This window comes from Equus asinus, chromosome 5 (assembly GCF_041296235.1).
Source record: "Equus asinus isolate D_3611 breed Donkey chromosome 5, EquAss-T2T_v2, whole genome shotgun sequence".
NCBI lineage: Eukaryota > Metazoa > Chordata > Mammalia > Perissodactyla > Equidae > Equus > Equus asinus.
This window is the reverse complement of record NC_091794.1, coordinates 26,048,627-26,066,432: the sequence shown is the minus strand read 5'-3', so window position 1 is coordinate 26,066,432 and position 17,806 is coordinate 26,048,627. Positions and strand designations below refer to the sequence as shown.

Here is a 17,806-nt window from a genome sequence, read left to right as displayed (position 1 = left end):
CACTCAGCTGGTGTCCATTTCTAACATATGAGAAGTTCCTGTAGAAGTATTGACGTGGTGTGTTATGTGGTTGTATCAAAGTTCTGATAGCGGCATGTTATCATGTCTTTCATCAGACTTGATATTTTTCCTTTTAAGATATTTTGAACTTTTTCTTATAGGGTTTCTCTGCTGGGCTATTTGCATTCTACCATGATAAAGATGGAAATCCTCTAACTTCAAGATTTGCAGGTGGTCTCCCACCTTTCAATTACAGGTATTTGTTATTTTTGTTCTTGTTCCTCTTTTAGGAGGGTGCTAAGAGTAGAATCTGAGAATCATAGCATATTAGGTGCCATAAATAATAGTGGCTTCATGGCTACCCTAAGAAAATTATAGCTATTAAAACATGATAGGAGGGGCCAGCCCCATGGCCGAGTGGTTAAGTTCTCATGCTCTGCTTCAGCAGCCCAGGGTTTCACTGGTTCAGATCCTGGGCACAGACATGGCACTGCTCATCACGCCTTGCTGAGGCGGCACCCCACATAGCACAGCCAGAAGGACCTACAACTAGAATATGCAACTATGTCCTCGGGGTGCTTTGGGGATAAAAAGAAGAAAAAACACATGATAAGATATAAGAGGTCATTTAGCGTCCCCCTTTTCATTTTATAGATGAAGCAGTTGAGATGCAGAAAGCTTATGTGACTTATCCAAAGAGCCAGGACTCTTCTTGCCAGGCAGAGCTCTTTTCCACCACATTGTAACTTGTCTTACCTTACAGTATAGTGAGGTCATGGGAAAATGTGGGTTGGTTATATTTTGCTTTATTAATAGTTATTGCCTATACATGGCAATATTTGTGTGTTAAATGTTTTATTTAGCACAGCATATTAGCAGTGATCTAGAGGGCCCAGGCCTAAAATAAATAATACTAAGAAACACTAAAAAATTTATCAAGAAGTTTATATGGACTGTCAGTCACAGAACTGTAACCATTTGCATGCATTTATATAAAAAATAAATCTCTAAATTAAGAGCACATGTCCACAAAAAGACATGTACAAGGATGTTCATGGCAGTTTTGTTATTAATAGTCAAAAAATGGAAACCATTGAGAGGTCCATCAATAGTAGAATGGATAAATAAATTGTGATATATTCCTATAATTGAAAACTACAAGGCACTAAAAGAGAATACACTATTGCTACATGCAGTAATGTGTATGAATATCACAGATAGAATGTTGAGCAAAAGAAGTCAGATAGTCTGTTTGTATGAGTTTAAAAACAGTCAATGATAAACAAATTAGTGGTTTTACTTGAGAGAGCTGGCTGTTAAACTCCATAAAAGTTGAGTATAGATTGGGAAAGGGCACAGGAATCCTTCTGAGGGTGCTGATGCTGTTCCATATCTTTATCAGAGCAGTGGTATATGGGTGTAGAATAAAAAATTAATTAATCTTTATACTGAAAACTTGTTCACTTTATATGTATTTTACTTTGACTACAAAGATCTCTATTAAAATAACTAGAATTAAATAAATATTGAAGTAGATAATACTTTATTCATCATAGTATTTTTTAGAGTACATATGAAGAAACGAGATTCTAATGTAGAAATAGATGTTTTACTTCCTAGATTGCTTGTGTTCATTTGGTGGGGTGGAGGAAGTCTGGTCTTTCCTAAGAATTGTGGTCTTTATGGGAAACATATAAATGGTCAGATAGGCGTCGTCTGCATAGTGATGTAGGTCAGGAGGAGAGAGATACCCACCCAAGAACTATTGTTAAGCTGATCATTTGCAGTGCTTTCTTGCATTCAGGATACTCAAAAGCAGGAAATCTCAGAGTATAAATGAAAATAATAGAGTAATAAAAAATTCAGTTGTTAGACACATGAAGAATTGAATTTGGCCATAACCTATTTGGAGAAACTGTTAATTGAAGTGTGGATAGTAAAGAGGATTTTAGAGTTATTAATAGGGCAAAAGCTGCTTATTTTCTTGTTGGCTTTGTTCACTATTTATGTTTAAACATTGCCTTGCCATGAAGAAAGATGAAAGGAATTAAGAATAACCTCTCTAGGACATGGGTAAATGAACAGATACATGATTCAAAAAAGCATAACAAAATGTGAATTATAGAATCTAAGTGACAGTTATTGGGTGTACAGATGATCATCATACAATTCTTTCAACAGTTTGTATGTTTAAAATTTTCATAAAATAATGGTGGGAAAAAATAACCTCTTTATATTTTGTTTTATTGGAGAGAACGCAAGATTCACAGGGTCAATGGTAGAAATAATCTAGGGAAAAAGCCAGAAAAAAACAGATTTGGGTTTTAGGGAAAAATCAAAATTGATATCCATCATAATTTTCTGTAATAAATAAATATATTACTTTTTTCATAATGCTTTTATTTGTGCAAGATAGAGTCCCCAAAGTGGAACTGTTGGTTTAGAATCTATGCCCACTATAAAGTTTAATAAAAGTTGTCATATTCCTTTTTTTTAAAGGTTGTGGCAGGGCACACTCCCACCAGCGATATATGAGTGCTTTTGTAACACCTTCCCAGTACTGGATATTATAAATCTTTTTTTTTAGGCCACTTTGATGGGTCAAAAAGATGGTATCTCATATTTCCAGAACTACTAGTAAGGTTTTTTGCATTTTTCTCTTTGTATACTGCCTGTTTATTTTCTTTGTCCAGTCTTAGGTTATTTTTCCTTTTCTAGTGACTTTGAAGAGTTTTTTATAAGTTAGAGATTTAATCCTTTTTCATGTTTGTTGTAAATATTTCTCCCATTTGGTTATCTTTTTATTTCATTTATCGTATTTTTGCCATATAGAAAAGTCTTTCAATTTTATATCATTACATTCATCTTTTTTTCCTTTATCGCTTAAGAAAGTTTCTGCCCTCCAAAGATTATTAAAATATTCTCCTAAATTTCTTCTAGTAAATTATTATTTGAATTTTTTACATTCCTAGCTTTAATCCATTTGGAATTTATTTTTGCTTTTTGTATTTTGGGATTTTTTTTGTAGGGTACATATATGATTGTAATGTTATCTCCTTGGTAGACTGACCTTTTCATCATTATAAAATTGTCTTCTTTGTCTCTAGTAACAATGTTTGTCTTAACGTCTATTTTGTCTGATATTAGTATAGCCATTCTAGCTCTCTTTTTAGTACTGTTTGCATGGTGTATCTTTTTAATCCGTTTACATTCAACCTATTGTGTCCTTGAGTCTGAACTATGTCTCTTGTAGACGTATGGTTGGATCATGTGTTTTTAATACATTCTCCAGTCAAGCCCTTCCCACCCCCTCTGGTGGCTGCAGTTGCTGCTTTTCACCATGGTTGTGAACTGTTGGTTTTCAAGGCTGCCACAGAGCTGGAGAGAAGGCATGGGAAATCGCCACAGAGCTTGCTGTTCTTACTGAGATGCATCCATTTTTCTTAAATAAGTGCTCCCTGAATTGCTGCAAGCCTTTGGTTAATTTCCAGAGTTCTGAAATGTTGATTTGGCCAATTTTGCTACTTTTCTCATTGCTTTCATGAAGCAGAGAATTTTCAGAGGTCCTTACTCTGCCATTTTTGCTGGCATCTGTCTGGAATTTATTTTTGTATATGGGATGAAGCAGAGATTTAATTCTTTTTATTTTTTTTTTTGAGAAAGACTAGCCCTGAGCTAACTGCTGCCAATTCTCCTCTTTTTGCTGAGGGAGACTGGCCCTGAGCTAACATCTGTGCCCATCTTCCTCTACTTTATATGTGGGACGCCTACCACAGCATGGCTTGCCAAGTGGTGCTATGTCCGCACCCAGGATCCAAACAGGTGAACCCCAGGCCGCCGAGAAGCAGAATGTGTGAACTTAACTGCTGTGCCACTAGGCCAGCCCCAAGATTTAACTCTTTTTTTTCCCTCAATGGATAACCAATTTTATAGCATAGTTATTAGGTAAATTATACTTTCCCACTGAATTAAAATGCCATCTTTTTTGTTTATTAAGTTTCCTTATGTACTTAGATATGTGTCTGGGCTTGCTTTTTGTTTTAAAGATTGGCCCTGAGCTAACATCTGTTGCCAATCTTTTTTTTTGCTTCTTCTCCCCAAAGTCCCCCAGTACATAGTTGTGTATTCTAGTTGTAAGTCTTTCTAGTTCTGCTATGTGGGACGCCGCCTCAGCGTGGCTTGATGAGTGGTGCTAGATCCACGCCCAGGATCCAAACTGGTGAAACCCTGGGCCGCCAAAGCAGAGTAGTGAACCCAACCACTCTTGCCATGGGGCCGGCCCCTGGACTAGCTTTTGTTTTATCCAATAAATTTGTTAAGGAAGTAATTTGTCGTCATCTTAGCCAAGTATTAGCTGTGTGAACTTGAGCAAGTTACTTCATTTCTCTCAGCTTCTCTCTCTTTACCTGTAAAATTGTGATGATAATCTCATTAAGACTGTTGAAAAGATTAAATTAGAAAATGTTATCAAGTACTTTGCATGGACTTGGCACATAGTAAGCTCAAATATTTTAATTTCATATTGATATTCATAAACATTTTTACATTTAAAGAGATGGTGAATTTTGCAAAAATGACTCTTTTACTCTTTAATTACAGTCTTGGATTATATCAATGGAGTGATAAAGTAGTTCGAAAAGTGGAGAGATTATGGGATGTTCGAGATAATAAGATAGTTCCTCACACTGTATATCTTCTAGTAACACCTCGTGTTGTCGTAAGTATTACTAAACTTCAGGTCTCATGAGCTATGTGCTCTTTTCCTTCATTATGATCCTTTCTTACCGTTATTGTTTAAGAACTTATGATTAAATTTCAGAGCCTATGATAGGAGAAATAATATGAAGGAGGTACAGTAAAGCTACAGACCAAGAGAAATCTGAGGAAATGGAAATTTGGCAATGGCTCTCAGTGCTCCATTCTACCCACTGCTTTAAGCCAGTGCTCCTCTGTTGTGATACTTCTTAGGATCACTGGTACTACTTGCATAATTGCTGGTCATTTCATTTGGAATCTGGATTAGTCAGGGTTCTCCAGAGCAACAGAACCAAAGGATGTGTTGACAGAGAGAGAGATTTATTTTAAGGAATTGACTCATGCAGGTGTGGTGGTTTTGAGAGTCCAAAATCTGATGGGGTAGGCTGGCAAGCTGGAGACTCAGGGAAGAGTTGCAGTTTGAGCCCAAAGGCTGTCCGCTGGTGGAATTCCTTCTTGCTCAGGCAAAGTCAGTCTTTGTTCTCTTAAGGCCTTCAACTGATTGGATGAGACCGTCTATATTGTGAAAGGTAATCTGCTTTACTCAAAGTCCACTAACTTAAATGTTACTCTCATCCAAAAACACCCTCACAGAAACATTCAGGATAATGTTTGACTAAATATCTGGGCCGCAGTACCAAGTTGATACACAAAATTAACCATCACGTCTGCTTATTTAATGATAGAAACCTGTTCTTCCTTCCTCCTTCCTTGACTACACACAGCACTCCCAGCCTTCTGGACTTTTGCACTGCTCTTGGGATATTTCCCATCCCTGGAGGTCTCTAACTGAAGGACAGACAAACCAAATGAGCAAAATTGTATTCTAATGAACAACTTATATTTCTTACAAAGACTGTATCTGTAATAAGAGTAGTTTATAACTGCATTAAAATTGTTATTGACACTAGAGTTACAAATGGCAATCATACTAATCTGTAACTTTTTTGAAATATATGTGACTAAAAGTCAAACTGTTCAAATACAGGAAAAATATTAAGACAAATAGTAATTTACTAGCAAAAAAGAATATGACTGTTTAAAAATTTTAATTATACTAAAAACCATGTTTCTTGAAGATGTTCTTTCTTCTCACCCAAGTAATTATTTAATGGCTACTTTATTATACCCAGTGTGATAAAGAGTTTGCCATTATCTTTTTGTACTTTTGCAGAGTTTATTTTTTTTCTGATTCTTAGGATGAAGCACGAAAACATTTTAACTGTCCAATACTGGAGGGAATGGAACTTGAAAATCAAGGTGGTATGGGCACTGAGCTCAACCATTGGGAAAAGCGGTTATTAGAGGTTAGTTTATTTTAAAATTTTACTAGACATGTTTTTTCTTTAAAAAGTAATTCTTACTCAAGTTATTGAAACAGTGTAATAGGTTATAAAGTAAAAAATTTAATAATCTCTTTTCCTCTTCAGCTCTTCAGATCACTTTCCAGATATCACTATTTTAGGTTTTTTGTATATCCCTCCAGAAATATTATAGATAGATAGATAGATAAATAGATAAATAGATAAATAGATAGATATAGATATAGATGCACCCACTAGCACACACAGTTGTTTGGTATTTTAAAATAGGTTCATACATTTATGCGTCTTTTTTCACTTGATATATATTAGACATCTTTCCAAGGCAGTAATACAGCTGCTTCTGCTGTAATGTAATGTATGCTTTCCAAAAAAAGCTTTCTTCAAAATCAAACACTAAAAATAACAAGCTTTGTGAGAAAAGCAAATACTAGAGCACTGACAAAAGCAATAAGTCATAATAAAAGTACTAGCTCAGGGGCCGGCCTGGTGGCGCAGCAGTTAAGTGCGCATGTTCTGCTTCAGCAGCCTGGGGTTCACCAGTTCGGATCCCGGGTGCGGACATGGCACCGCTTGGCAAGCCATGCTGTGGTAGGCATCCCACATAGAAAGTAGAGGAAGATGGGCATGACGTTAGCACAGGGCCAGGCTTCCTCAGCAAAAAGAGGAGGATTGGCAGCGGATGTTAGCTCAGGGCTGATCTTCCTGGGGAAAAAAAAAAAGTACTAGCTCAGTTTAAAAAGACATCATATTTCCAATAAATTAACTTCTATAAGTACTCTAGTATTTCTTTACCTTAAACAGCAACAACCACAAAAAGCAATGGTAGGTGGATGGGAGACTAAATCTGAGTAACGGGGACAAGAGTAAATGTACAGAGCTTAGAGAGAACCCTGCAATAAGCACTTCTAAGACAGAGCCTCTGGCCACGCTAAGCCAAGTGGAAGAACATGGAATGAATAAGCGTCATGTGCAGTACAGCGTTCCTCTGTTGCTCTGTTCACCTGTCTTCGTGTGTTTAGCTGCTATTGCTCCATGGCAGAAAACCTTAAAATCTAGAGAGAAATCATTATTAACCAACACAATTGCATATTATGCTGACGTCATTCCCTTATTTACCAGTCTCACATATGCTCGTTCACATTACAGAAACACATGCTTTAGTAGAATAGACTGTATACTTGAATCTACTCATTTTGTATAAGGTATAATCTACATAGTATTATACAAATGTGAAAACAGTCCTGAGTTAAACAACTATGTTTTAAATTTTTTATTTTAAAAATGTAATGAGCAATTTGTTTATATCTGCAGTGCCTTCCAGAAGTCATGCTCCGATGTGTGTTCTTAGGTTCAACTAAATAATCAGACAAACTCACAAGACCTAAACAGGCCGAACTGACCAAAAATTCAGTTAGAATGATACAAGAAAGAAAGCACAGGCTGCCAGCATGATTTCTCTTGTGCGCCACACAGCAGTCTAGGGGCTATCATCTGTGTCTCTCTCCCTCCCACTCCAGCTCAAATACAGGAACACAAGACCGTAACAGAGGGGTGAGAGAACCAGCCTAATTTAGAAGTATCATATCCCAAATAAGAACCAATATCTTTTTTAACAGTTCCATTGATAGAACTTCCAGATCCCTGAAAGGCACATACCCATAAGAGTCAGTGCACACGGAGAAGTCTTAGACTGTGGTTTACCAACAGGCATTCAGGTTCATTTACAGTAGCCCCAAGTCCAGAGGCATATCAGGAGGTCTTTTTCCCTCAAGTGCTGTTGCCTGGTAACACAGTTGACATACCACCTTTATTAGGTTTCCTGGGGAGGAGAACTAGAAAGTTAACTCAAGGTCAGATTTGTTTATCCAGAAAAAGAAAGGCTAAATCCCTGGGAGTGGGATTTCTGGGTCAAAGGGTATACATATACATATATACATATATATATATACATATACATATATATATATATATGTGTGTGTGTGTGTGTGTGTGTGCATATTTATTTATTTATTTATTTATTTATTTTTAGAGATCTATTTAGATAATTTAGGTAGTTGCAGCTTACATATGTCATGACTCAAGGAAGCAAAGTTATGAAAAGAGTGAAATTAATGCTTGTGCTGACTGTTCTTATCTAGGTGGCCACAGAGTAACAGTGAAACTTATGGAAGGCATACATGCTTATTTCTCCCACGGGAATTTCAGTTTCTTTATTTTTCTTAAGCAGTTTTCTCAAGTGATTCTCTTTAGAAAGTGGTAGATTGGGCAGAAATGAATATTTATTTACGTTTCAGAAGATTTGAAAGTAGTAATTTTATTAATTTCCTTAACTGCTACCTTTCTTTGAAATCAACTTTCCGTCCTTGAACTATTTTTTTAAAAGCTAATGTTAAATTAGTTGAGATAACCATCCAGTGTTCAACATAAGGATGCGAAGAATGATCAGAGGTGCCCAAATATGGAAGATGCTTCTTAAGAGACAGTGAAGTCCTTACCGTTAGGTGACCTCCTGATAGGAATTTTATTATATGAATTAAAACACTGGGTAGATAATAGACCTTAATGATATTTTAGGTCCCTCATGTAACTACTTTGATCCTATTGATTCTATGATACTTGTTTTGAATATTAATGTATATTTCTGTGATCAAAAAGTTGAAAGTTGTATAAGCATTTTCTTTGTAATTCAGGCAAATATTCCCTCTCCCAATATTTTGTTAGTATCTGTCTCAACCGCTCACTTTACTTTGCCTAGATAGTGTAATATTTTTACAGCATTTTTGTTTCCATACATTTATCTTCATTTTCATCAGAGTTGTAAATGCTGGTTGTCTACCATTGCAGCGAAATTGTACACATTATAGACTTTTGAGGCAGAAAGTAGATTTCACTTTAAGCTTCAGTCTTGTCATTTTAAGGAAGGCTTATGTATTTCACTATTTTAAGTGAATATTTTGTCAGCCTCTCACACTTGAGACATTTTAAATATAAACCAAAGTAATCACAGAAATTATTGAGAGCTGCGAGGAGTCCAGTCTTCTAATTAAAATTTGTTGTTGATTTTCAGAATGAAGCAATGACAGGTTCACACACGCAGAACCGAGTCCTGTCTCGAATCACTCTGGCATTAATGGAGGACACTGGGTAAGACAGCTGTGAGAATATTATATGAATTATTTATTAAAATGAAATGAATGTTAAGATTAATATTAAGGTGAAATAAATATTAGCTTAAGAAAATACTGACAATTTACAGAGAAGTAAAATATACTTATTCTTTGAATTTTGTGCAGTTAGCTATCCATTACCTGTACAACTCCATGCCTTCATTCTGTTTTGTTTTTTTTTTTTTAAAGATTTTATTTTTTTCCTTTTTCTCCCCAAAGTCCCCCGGTACATAGTTGTATATTCTTCATTGTGGGTCCTTCTAGTTGTGGCACGTGGGACGCTGCCTCAGCGTGGTTTGATGAGCAGTGCCATGTCCACGCCCAGGATTCGAACCAACGAAACACTGGGCCGCCTGCAACAGAGCGCGCGAACTTAACCACTCGGCCACGGGGCCAGCCCCCATGCCTTCATTCTGTAAATGTTTGAGGCCCTGAGGTATAGGAAGAATAGAGCAAAATCCCTGGCATTATGAGATTTATTTTCTAGTAAGTAGAGGCCATGCTAATATGAAGGAAAGACTAATCTAGATATTTTTTTTATTGTAGATGAAATTGGTGATATATAGATTGCTGGTTTTTAAAGCAGTAGAACTTTCTGGTAAAGCAGTAGAATACTGTTTTTACATGGCTCCAATTGGAGTCTGTTTCTTGGTCAGCTCCTGAGTCCTTTTGACAGGACTCATTAGTTTTTGACATCTTCCTTGCTTTTTGATACATCACGCACCTTTTCCTAGATCTGGGCATCAGCCAACCCTCCAAAGAGTACTGGTTCCTTCTAATGGAGACGAGCTTTTACAAACCATAACCTAGGTAATGTGTTCATTGCTACTGGGTTGTCATTACTTCTCGTAATTTTCAGTGGACCAAGTTGGGAAATTCGTATTTTTGAAAAGAAAACACTGGATTCCTTTTAGTGCCATTATAACTCTTTCCCATTTATCCCTGAACAGCAATGGCCAGCAGAAGTGATCCTCAAAAGTGGTCCTGCTGCTCTCTTCAACAACCAAACAATGCTACTTTCTTTAAGATACCAGTAGGATATAGAAGCATTGTGGCGGGCGTGAGTCACTAGTGAAATCATGTCACTGGTGAATTTTAAAGCATATTTTCTTTTTCTGAGGCAACACATCAGCAACGTGGGCCAGACATTCCTAAATGTCTGGCAATATTTTTAAATTGTAGACATGGAAATTAATTTTCATAAATCCATAAGACTTCAGTGTAAATTAACTAAGTTGCTTCTCCCAGTAAAAAACCTTATCATTTATCCATCCAGAAACCTGGGAATCATCTTTGATAACTCCCTCTCCCCACCTCTCACATCCAGTCATCATCAATCTTGCTTGATTTTTAGCTCTTCAGTATCCCTGGAGCTGTCTCCTTTTTTGGTCACCACTGCCTTTATCAAGGCCCACCATTATCTTTTGCCTGGATTACTATAGCAGCTTTTTTTTTTTTAATCTGTCTTCCTGCATCTTAAGTGGTCCTTTCTATTGCCAAAAGCCATTTACACATTCTATACAAATACCCTTTAGAATTTTTTTTAGGCCAAGTGTCTCACATAGTAAGAAATACATCATGACCAAAGAATATACATACATGTATAATGGCTAAGAGCAAAGATGTTGACAAAAGTGCCAAGACTGTTTAATGGGGAAAGAGTAGTTTTTTCAATACATGATGCTAGGACTATTGGATATATACATGCAAAAGAATAAACCCCTGGGGCCGACCCAGTGGCGTAGTGGTTAAGTTTCTGTGCTCTGCTTTGGCTGCATGGGGTTTGTGGGTTTGGATCCTGGGTGCGGACCTACACACTGCTCATCAAGCCACGCTGTGGCAGCATCCCACTTACAAAATAGAGAAAGATTGGTGCAGATGTTAGCTCAGGGACAATCTTCCTTAAGCAAAAAGAGGAAGATTGGCAACAGCTCTTAGCTCAGGGCCAATCTTCCTCACCAAAAAAATAAAAAATAAACCCCTACCACACATGATATACAAAAATTAACTCAAAATTTGTCAAACACCTAAATATAAGACCTAAAACTATAAAACTCTTAGAAGGAAACGTAGGTATAAATCTTCATGATAATTGAATTAGGCAATGATCTCTTAGATATGACACCAAAAACACAAGCAACTAAAGGAAAAATAGATAAATTGGACTTAAGAAAAAATAAAAGCTTTTGTGCTTGAAAGGATACTACCAAAAAAGTGAAAGGACAACTCACAAAATGGGAGAAAATATTTGCAAATCATCTATCTGGTAAGGGTCTGTTACCCAGAATATATAGGCATACCTCGGAGATATTGCAGGTTTGGTTCCAGACCACCACAATAAAGCAAATATTGCAATAAAGTGAGTCACACAAACTTTTTGGTTTCTCAGTGCATATAAAAGTTATGTTTATACCATACTGTAGTCTATTAAGTGTGCAATAGCATTATATCTAAAAATCAATGGACATACCTTAATTAAAAAATACTTTATTGGGGGGCCGGCTCCATGGTCGAGTGGTTAAGTTCACATGCTCCACTGCGGCGGCCCAGGGTTCGGATCCTGGGCGTGGACATGGCACCACTCGTCAGGCCACATTGAGGCAGCATCCCACATCCCACAACTAGAAGGACCTGCAACTAAGATATACAACTGTGTACAGGGGAGGTTTGGGGAGATAAAGCAGAAAAAAAAAAAGATTGGCCACAGTTGTTAGCCCAGGTGCCAATCCTTAAAAAAAAAAAAAATACTTTATTGCTAAAAAATGCTAACCATCATCTGAGCCTTCAGCAAGTCTTAATCTTTTTTTTTTTTTTTGCGGGCGGAGGGTCTTGTAAAAATGCATTATCTTGAAGCACAACAAAGTGAAGCACAATAAAATGAGACATGCCTGTATCAAGAACTCTTACAACTCAACAATAAAAAGACAACTTAATTTAAAAATAGCTGAAGGATTTAAATAGATATTCCTCCAAAAAAGATACACAAGTGGCCAATAAGCATTTGAAATGGTTCCCAACAATAGTAGTCCTTAGGGAAATACAAATCAAAACCACAATGACATACCACTTCACACTCACTAGGATGGCTATAATCAAAAAGACAATAGCAAACATTGATGAGGATGTGGGAAAACTGGAACTCTACACTCTGTTGGTGGGAATGTAAAATGATGCAACTACTTTGGGAAACAGGTTGGCAGTTCCTCAAAATGTTAAACAGATTTACCATGTGATCTAGCAATTCTACTCCCAGGTATATATCCAAAAGAAGTGAAAACATGTCTGCACAAAAACCTGAATGTTCGCAGCAGCATTACTCATAATAGCCAAAAATTAGAAACAAACCCAAATGTCTATCAACTGATGAATGGATAAACAAAATGTGGTATATCCATACCAAGGAATATTATTTGGCCATAAAAAGGAATAAAGTCAAGAGAATCAGAAGACAAGCTACAGACTGGGAGAATATGTTTTCAAAAGACATCTAATAAAGGCCTGTTATCCAAAATATACAAAGAACTCTTAAAACTCAACAATAAGAAAATGAACAACACAATTAGAAAATGGGCAAAAGATCTGAACAGACACCTCACTAAAAAAGATATACAGATGGTAAATAAGCATATGAAAAGATGCTCCACATTATATGTCATAAGGGAAATGCAAATTAAAACAACAAAATGCCACTACACACATACTAGAGTGGCCAAAATCCATAACACTGACAACACCAAATGCTGACAAGGATGTGGAGCAACAGAAACTCTCATTCATTGTTAGTGGGAATGCAAAATGGTATAGCCACTTTGGAAGACAATCTAGCAGTTTCTTACAAAATTAAACATAATCTAATCATAACAACCTAGCAGTTGTGCTCTTTTATATTTAATCAAATGAATTAAAAACTTATGTCCACACAAAATCCTGTACACAGATGTTTATAGCAGCTTTATTCATAATTGCCAAAACTTGGAAGCAACCAATTTGTCCTTCAGTATGTGAATGGATAAACTGTGGTACATCCAGATGATGGAATATTATTCAGAGCTAAAAAGAAACAAGCTATCGAGCCATGAAAAGGCATAGAGAAACCTTAAATGTATGTTACTAAATGAAAGAAGCCAATCTGAAAAGGCTACATACTGTATGATTCCAACTATAGGACATTCTAGAAAAAGCAAAACTATGCAGACAGTAAAAATCTCAGTGGTTCCCAGGGGTTAGCAGGAGGAAGGGATGAACAGGCAGAGCAGAGGAGATTTTAAGGGCAATGAAATTATTCTGTATGATAATGTAATGGTGGATACATGGCATTGTACATTTGTCCGAAACCATAGAATGTATAACACTAAGAGTAAACCCTACTGTAAACACTGACTTTGGGTGATTATGATGTAGCATTGATTGCAACAAATGTAGCACGCTGTTGCAGTATGTTGATAATGGGGAAGGCTGCCTGTTGGGGAGCAGGGGATGTATGGGAACTCTGTACTTTCCACTCAGTTTTGCTGTGAACCTAAAACTGCTCTAAGAAATAAAATCCTTTAAAGAAAAAAAAAGTGAAGTACTAATACATGCTACAACATGTATGAACCTTGAAAACCTTATACTAAGTGAAAGAAGTCAGACAGAAAAGACCACATTCCATTTCTGAGAAATGTCCAAAGTAGGCAAATCTATGGAGACAGACAGTAGATCAGTGGTTGCCTGGGACTGGGGAATGACTACTAATGGGTACATAGTTTTTTTGGGGGTGATAGAAGTGTTTTGAAATTAGAGGTAATGGTTGTACAACTTTGTGAATATACTAAAAACATTGAATTGTACACATTATAAGAGTGAATTTTGTAGTATGTGAATTGTATCTCAGTTTTTGAAAAAAACACACAAACGTTGAAATCAGAGCCCTAGATTCAAATCTCAGCTCTGCTGCTTCCTGGCTGTATCTTTGCCTCAGTTCTTTCATCTGTAAAATAGGAACAAAAAGTGATCCCTACTTCATAGAGTTTTATGAGGCTTTAATGAGTTAATATATGTAAAGCCCTTAGTACAATGTTGGGCACATTCTAAGTACCAACTAAGTATTAGCTATTATATATAAAACTGAACCGAAGTTTCGTGAAATGATATTTACTCTTGCTATCTCCAATGCACTCCTTTTTTCTATTCTGTTAACTTTATTTATTTATTTTTAGAGATTGGCACCTGACTAACATCTGTTGCCAATCTTTTTTTTTTTTTCTCCTCCCCAAAGCCCCCCAGTACCTAGTTGTATACTCTTGTTGTGAGTGCCCCTGGTTGTGTTATGTGGGACGTCACCGCAGCATGGCCTGATGAGTGGTGCCATGTCCACACCTGGGATCCAAACCAGTGAAACACTGGGCTACCGAAGCGGAGCACACGAAACCACTGGGCCGTGGGGCCAGCCCCTCTATTAATTTTAAAAAGAGAGAGAAAGAAATGTTGATTAAAATCCTCTAAATTGAAGATAAACAAAATTGACAAACCGTTAGCCAGATTCACTAAGAAAAAAAGAAAGGAGTCTCAAATAAATAAAATTAGAAATGAAAGAGGAGAAATAACAATGGATACCACAGCAATATAAAAGATTATAAGAGAATATTATGAAAAACTATATGCCAACAAACTGGACAATCTTGGAGAAATGGATAAATTTTTAGACTCTTATAACCTCCCAAAACTGAATCAAGAAGAAATAGAGAACCTGAATAGACCAATCACAAGTAAAGAGATTGAAACAGTAATCAAAAACCTCCCAAAAAATAAAAGTCCAGGACCAGATGGCTTCTCTGGAGAATTCTACCAAACATTCAAAGAAGATTTATTACCTATCCTTCTCAAACTATTCCAAAAAATTGAGGAAGATGGAAAAATTCCTAACACATTCTACGAGGCCAACATCACCCTGATACCAAAGCTAGACAAGGACAGCACAAAGAAGGAAAATTACAGGCCAATATCACTGATGGGCATAGATGCAAAAATCCTCAACAAAATATTGGCAAGTAAAATACAGCAATACATTAAAAAGATCATACACCATGATCAAGTGGGATTCATACCAGGGACACAGGGATGGTTCAACCCCCGCAAATCAACCAACGTAATACACCACATTAACAAAATGAGGAACAAAAACCACATGATAATCTCAATGGCTGCAGAGAAAGCATTTGACAAGATTCAACATCCATTCATGATAAAAACTCTCAATGAAATGAGTATAGAAGGAAAGTACCTCAACATAATAAAGGCCATATATGACAAACCCACAGCCAACATTATACTCAATGGGGATAAACTGAAAGCCATCCCTCTGAGAACAGAAACAAGACAAGGGTGCCCACTCTCACCACTCTTACTCAACATAGTAGTAGAGGTTTTGGCCAGAGCAATTAGGCAAGAAAAAGAAATAAAAGGAGTCCAAATATGCACTGAAGAAGTGAAACTCTTTCTGTTTGCAGATGACATGATTTTATATATAGAAAACTCTAAAGAATCCATCGGAAAACTATTAGAAGTAATCGACATCTGCAGCAAATTTGCAGGATACAAAGTCAACTTACAAAAATCAGTGGCATTTATATACTCCAGTAACGAACTAACAGAACGAGAACTCAAGAATATAATCCCATTTACAGTTGCAACAAGAATAATAAAATATCTAGGAGTAAATTTAACCAAGGAAATGAAAGACCTATACAAGGAAAACTATAAGCTAGTACTGAAAGAAATCAATAATGACATAAAGAAATGGAAAGATATTCCATGCACATGGATTGGAAGAATAAACATAGTTAAAATGTCCATACTACCTAAAGCTATCTACAGATTCCATGCAATCCTAACCAGAATCCCAATGACATTCTTCACAGAAATAGAACAAAGAGTCTTAAAATTCATATGGGGCAACAAAAGACCCCGAATAGCCAAAGCAATCCTGAGAAACAAGAACAGAGCTGGTGGCATCACAATCCCAGCCTTCAAAATATAGTCCGAAGCTATAGTAATCAAAACAGCATGCTACTGGTACCAAAACAGGCACATAGATCAATGGAACAGAATTGAAAGCCCAGAAGTAAAACCACACATCTTTGGCCAGCTAATCTTTGGCAAAGGCGCCAAGAACATACAATGGAGAAAAGAAACCCTCTTCAAAAAATTGTGTTGGGAACACTGGACAGCCACATGCAAAAGAATGGAAGTTGACCATTGTCTTTCTCCATACACAAAAATAGACTCAAAATGGACCCAAGCCTTGAAGGTAAGATCTGAAACCATAAAACTTCTGGAAGAAAATATCGGCAGTACACTCATTGACATCAGCCTTAAAAGGATCTTTTCGAGTACCATGTCTACTCCTACAAGGGAAACAAAAGAAAAAATAAACAAGTGGGACTTCATCAGACTAAAGAGCTGCTGGAAGGCAAAGGAAACCAGGATCAAAATGAAAAAACAGGGGCCAGCCCCATGGCCCAGTGATTAAGTTTGCACGCTCCACTTCGGTGGCCCGGGGTTTCACCGGTTTGGATCCTGGGTGTGGACATGGCACCACTCATCAGGCCATGCTAAGGCAGCATCCCACATACCACAGCTAGAAGGACCCACAACTAAAAATATACAACTATGTACCGAGGGGCTTTGGGAAGAAAAAGGAAAAAAAATAAAATCTTTAAAAAAAAATGAAAAAACAACCCACCAACTGGGAGAAAATATTTGCAAATCATATATCTGACAAAAGGTTAATCTCCATAATATATGAAGAACTCAAACAACAGAACTACAAAAAAACAAACAACCCAGTCAAAAAATGGGCAGAGGATATGAACAGACATTTTTCCAAAGAAGATATACACATGGCCATTAGACACATAAAAAGATGCTCCATATCACTAATCATCAGGGAAATGCAAATGAAAATTACACTTAGATATCACCTTACACCCGTTAGAATGGCTATAATCACCAAGACAAAAAATAACAAATGTTGGAGAGGTTGTGGAGAAAAGGGGACCCTCATATGCTGCTGGTGGGAATGCAAACTGGTGCAACCACTATGGAAAACAGTGTGCAGATTTCTCAAAAAATTAAAAATAGAAATACCGCATGACCCAGCCATCCCACTACTGGATATTTATCCAAAGAACTTGAAATCGACAATACAAAGAGGCTTCTGCACCCCTATGTTCATTGCAGCTTTATTCACAATAGCCAAGACATGGAAGCAACCCAAGTACCCATCAACCAATGATGGATAAAGATGATGTGGTATCTGTATACAATGGCATACTACTCAGCCATTAAAAAAAGACAAAATGGTCCCATTCACAACCACATGGATGGACCTTGAGGATATTATGTTAAGTGAAATAAGCCAGACAGAGAAAGACAAACACCGTATGATTTCACTTATTTGTGGAACATAAACTTATTGACAAAGAGAATGGTTTAGTGGTTACCGGGGGATGGGAGTTGAGGGGTGGGCACAAGGGGTGAAGGTGCACGTTTACATGGTGTCTGACAAATAATAATGTA

The 17,806-nt window shown here is 36.8% G+C and overlaps 1 protein-coding gene across 2 annotated transcripts in view; it reads left to right on the top strand.

The window, feature by feature from the left end:
- Positions 1–17,806, top strand: part of LMLN (leishmanolysin like peptidase) — a 75,083-nt gene that overhangs the window by 32,040 nt on the left and 25,237 nt on the right. For both annotated transcript variants that reach the window (XM_044771414.2, XM_044771411.2), the window contains exons 8-11: positions 162–256; positions 4,600–4,717; positions 5,955–6,062; positions 9,148–9,224. In XM_044771414.2, the coding sequence (XP_044627349.1) occupies positions 162–256; positions 4,600–4,717; positions 5,955–6,062; positions 9,148–9,224 (398 nt within the window). The remainder of the gene's footprint in view (positions 1–161; positions 257–4,599; positions 4,718–5,954; positions 6,063–9,147; positions 9,225–17,806) is intronic.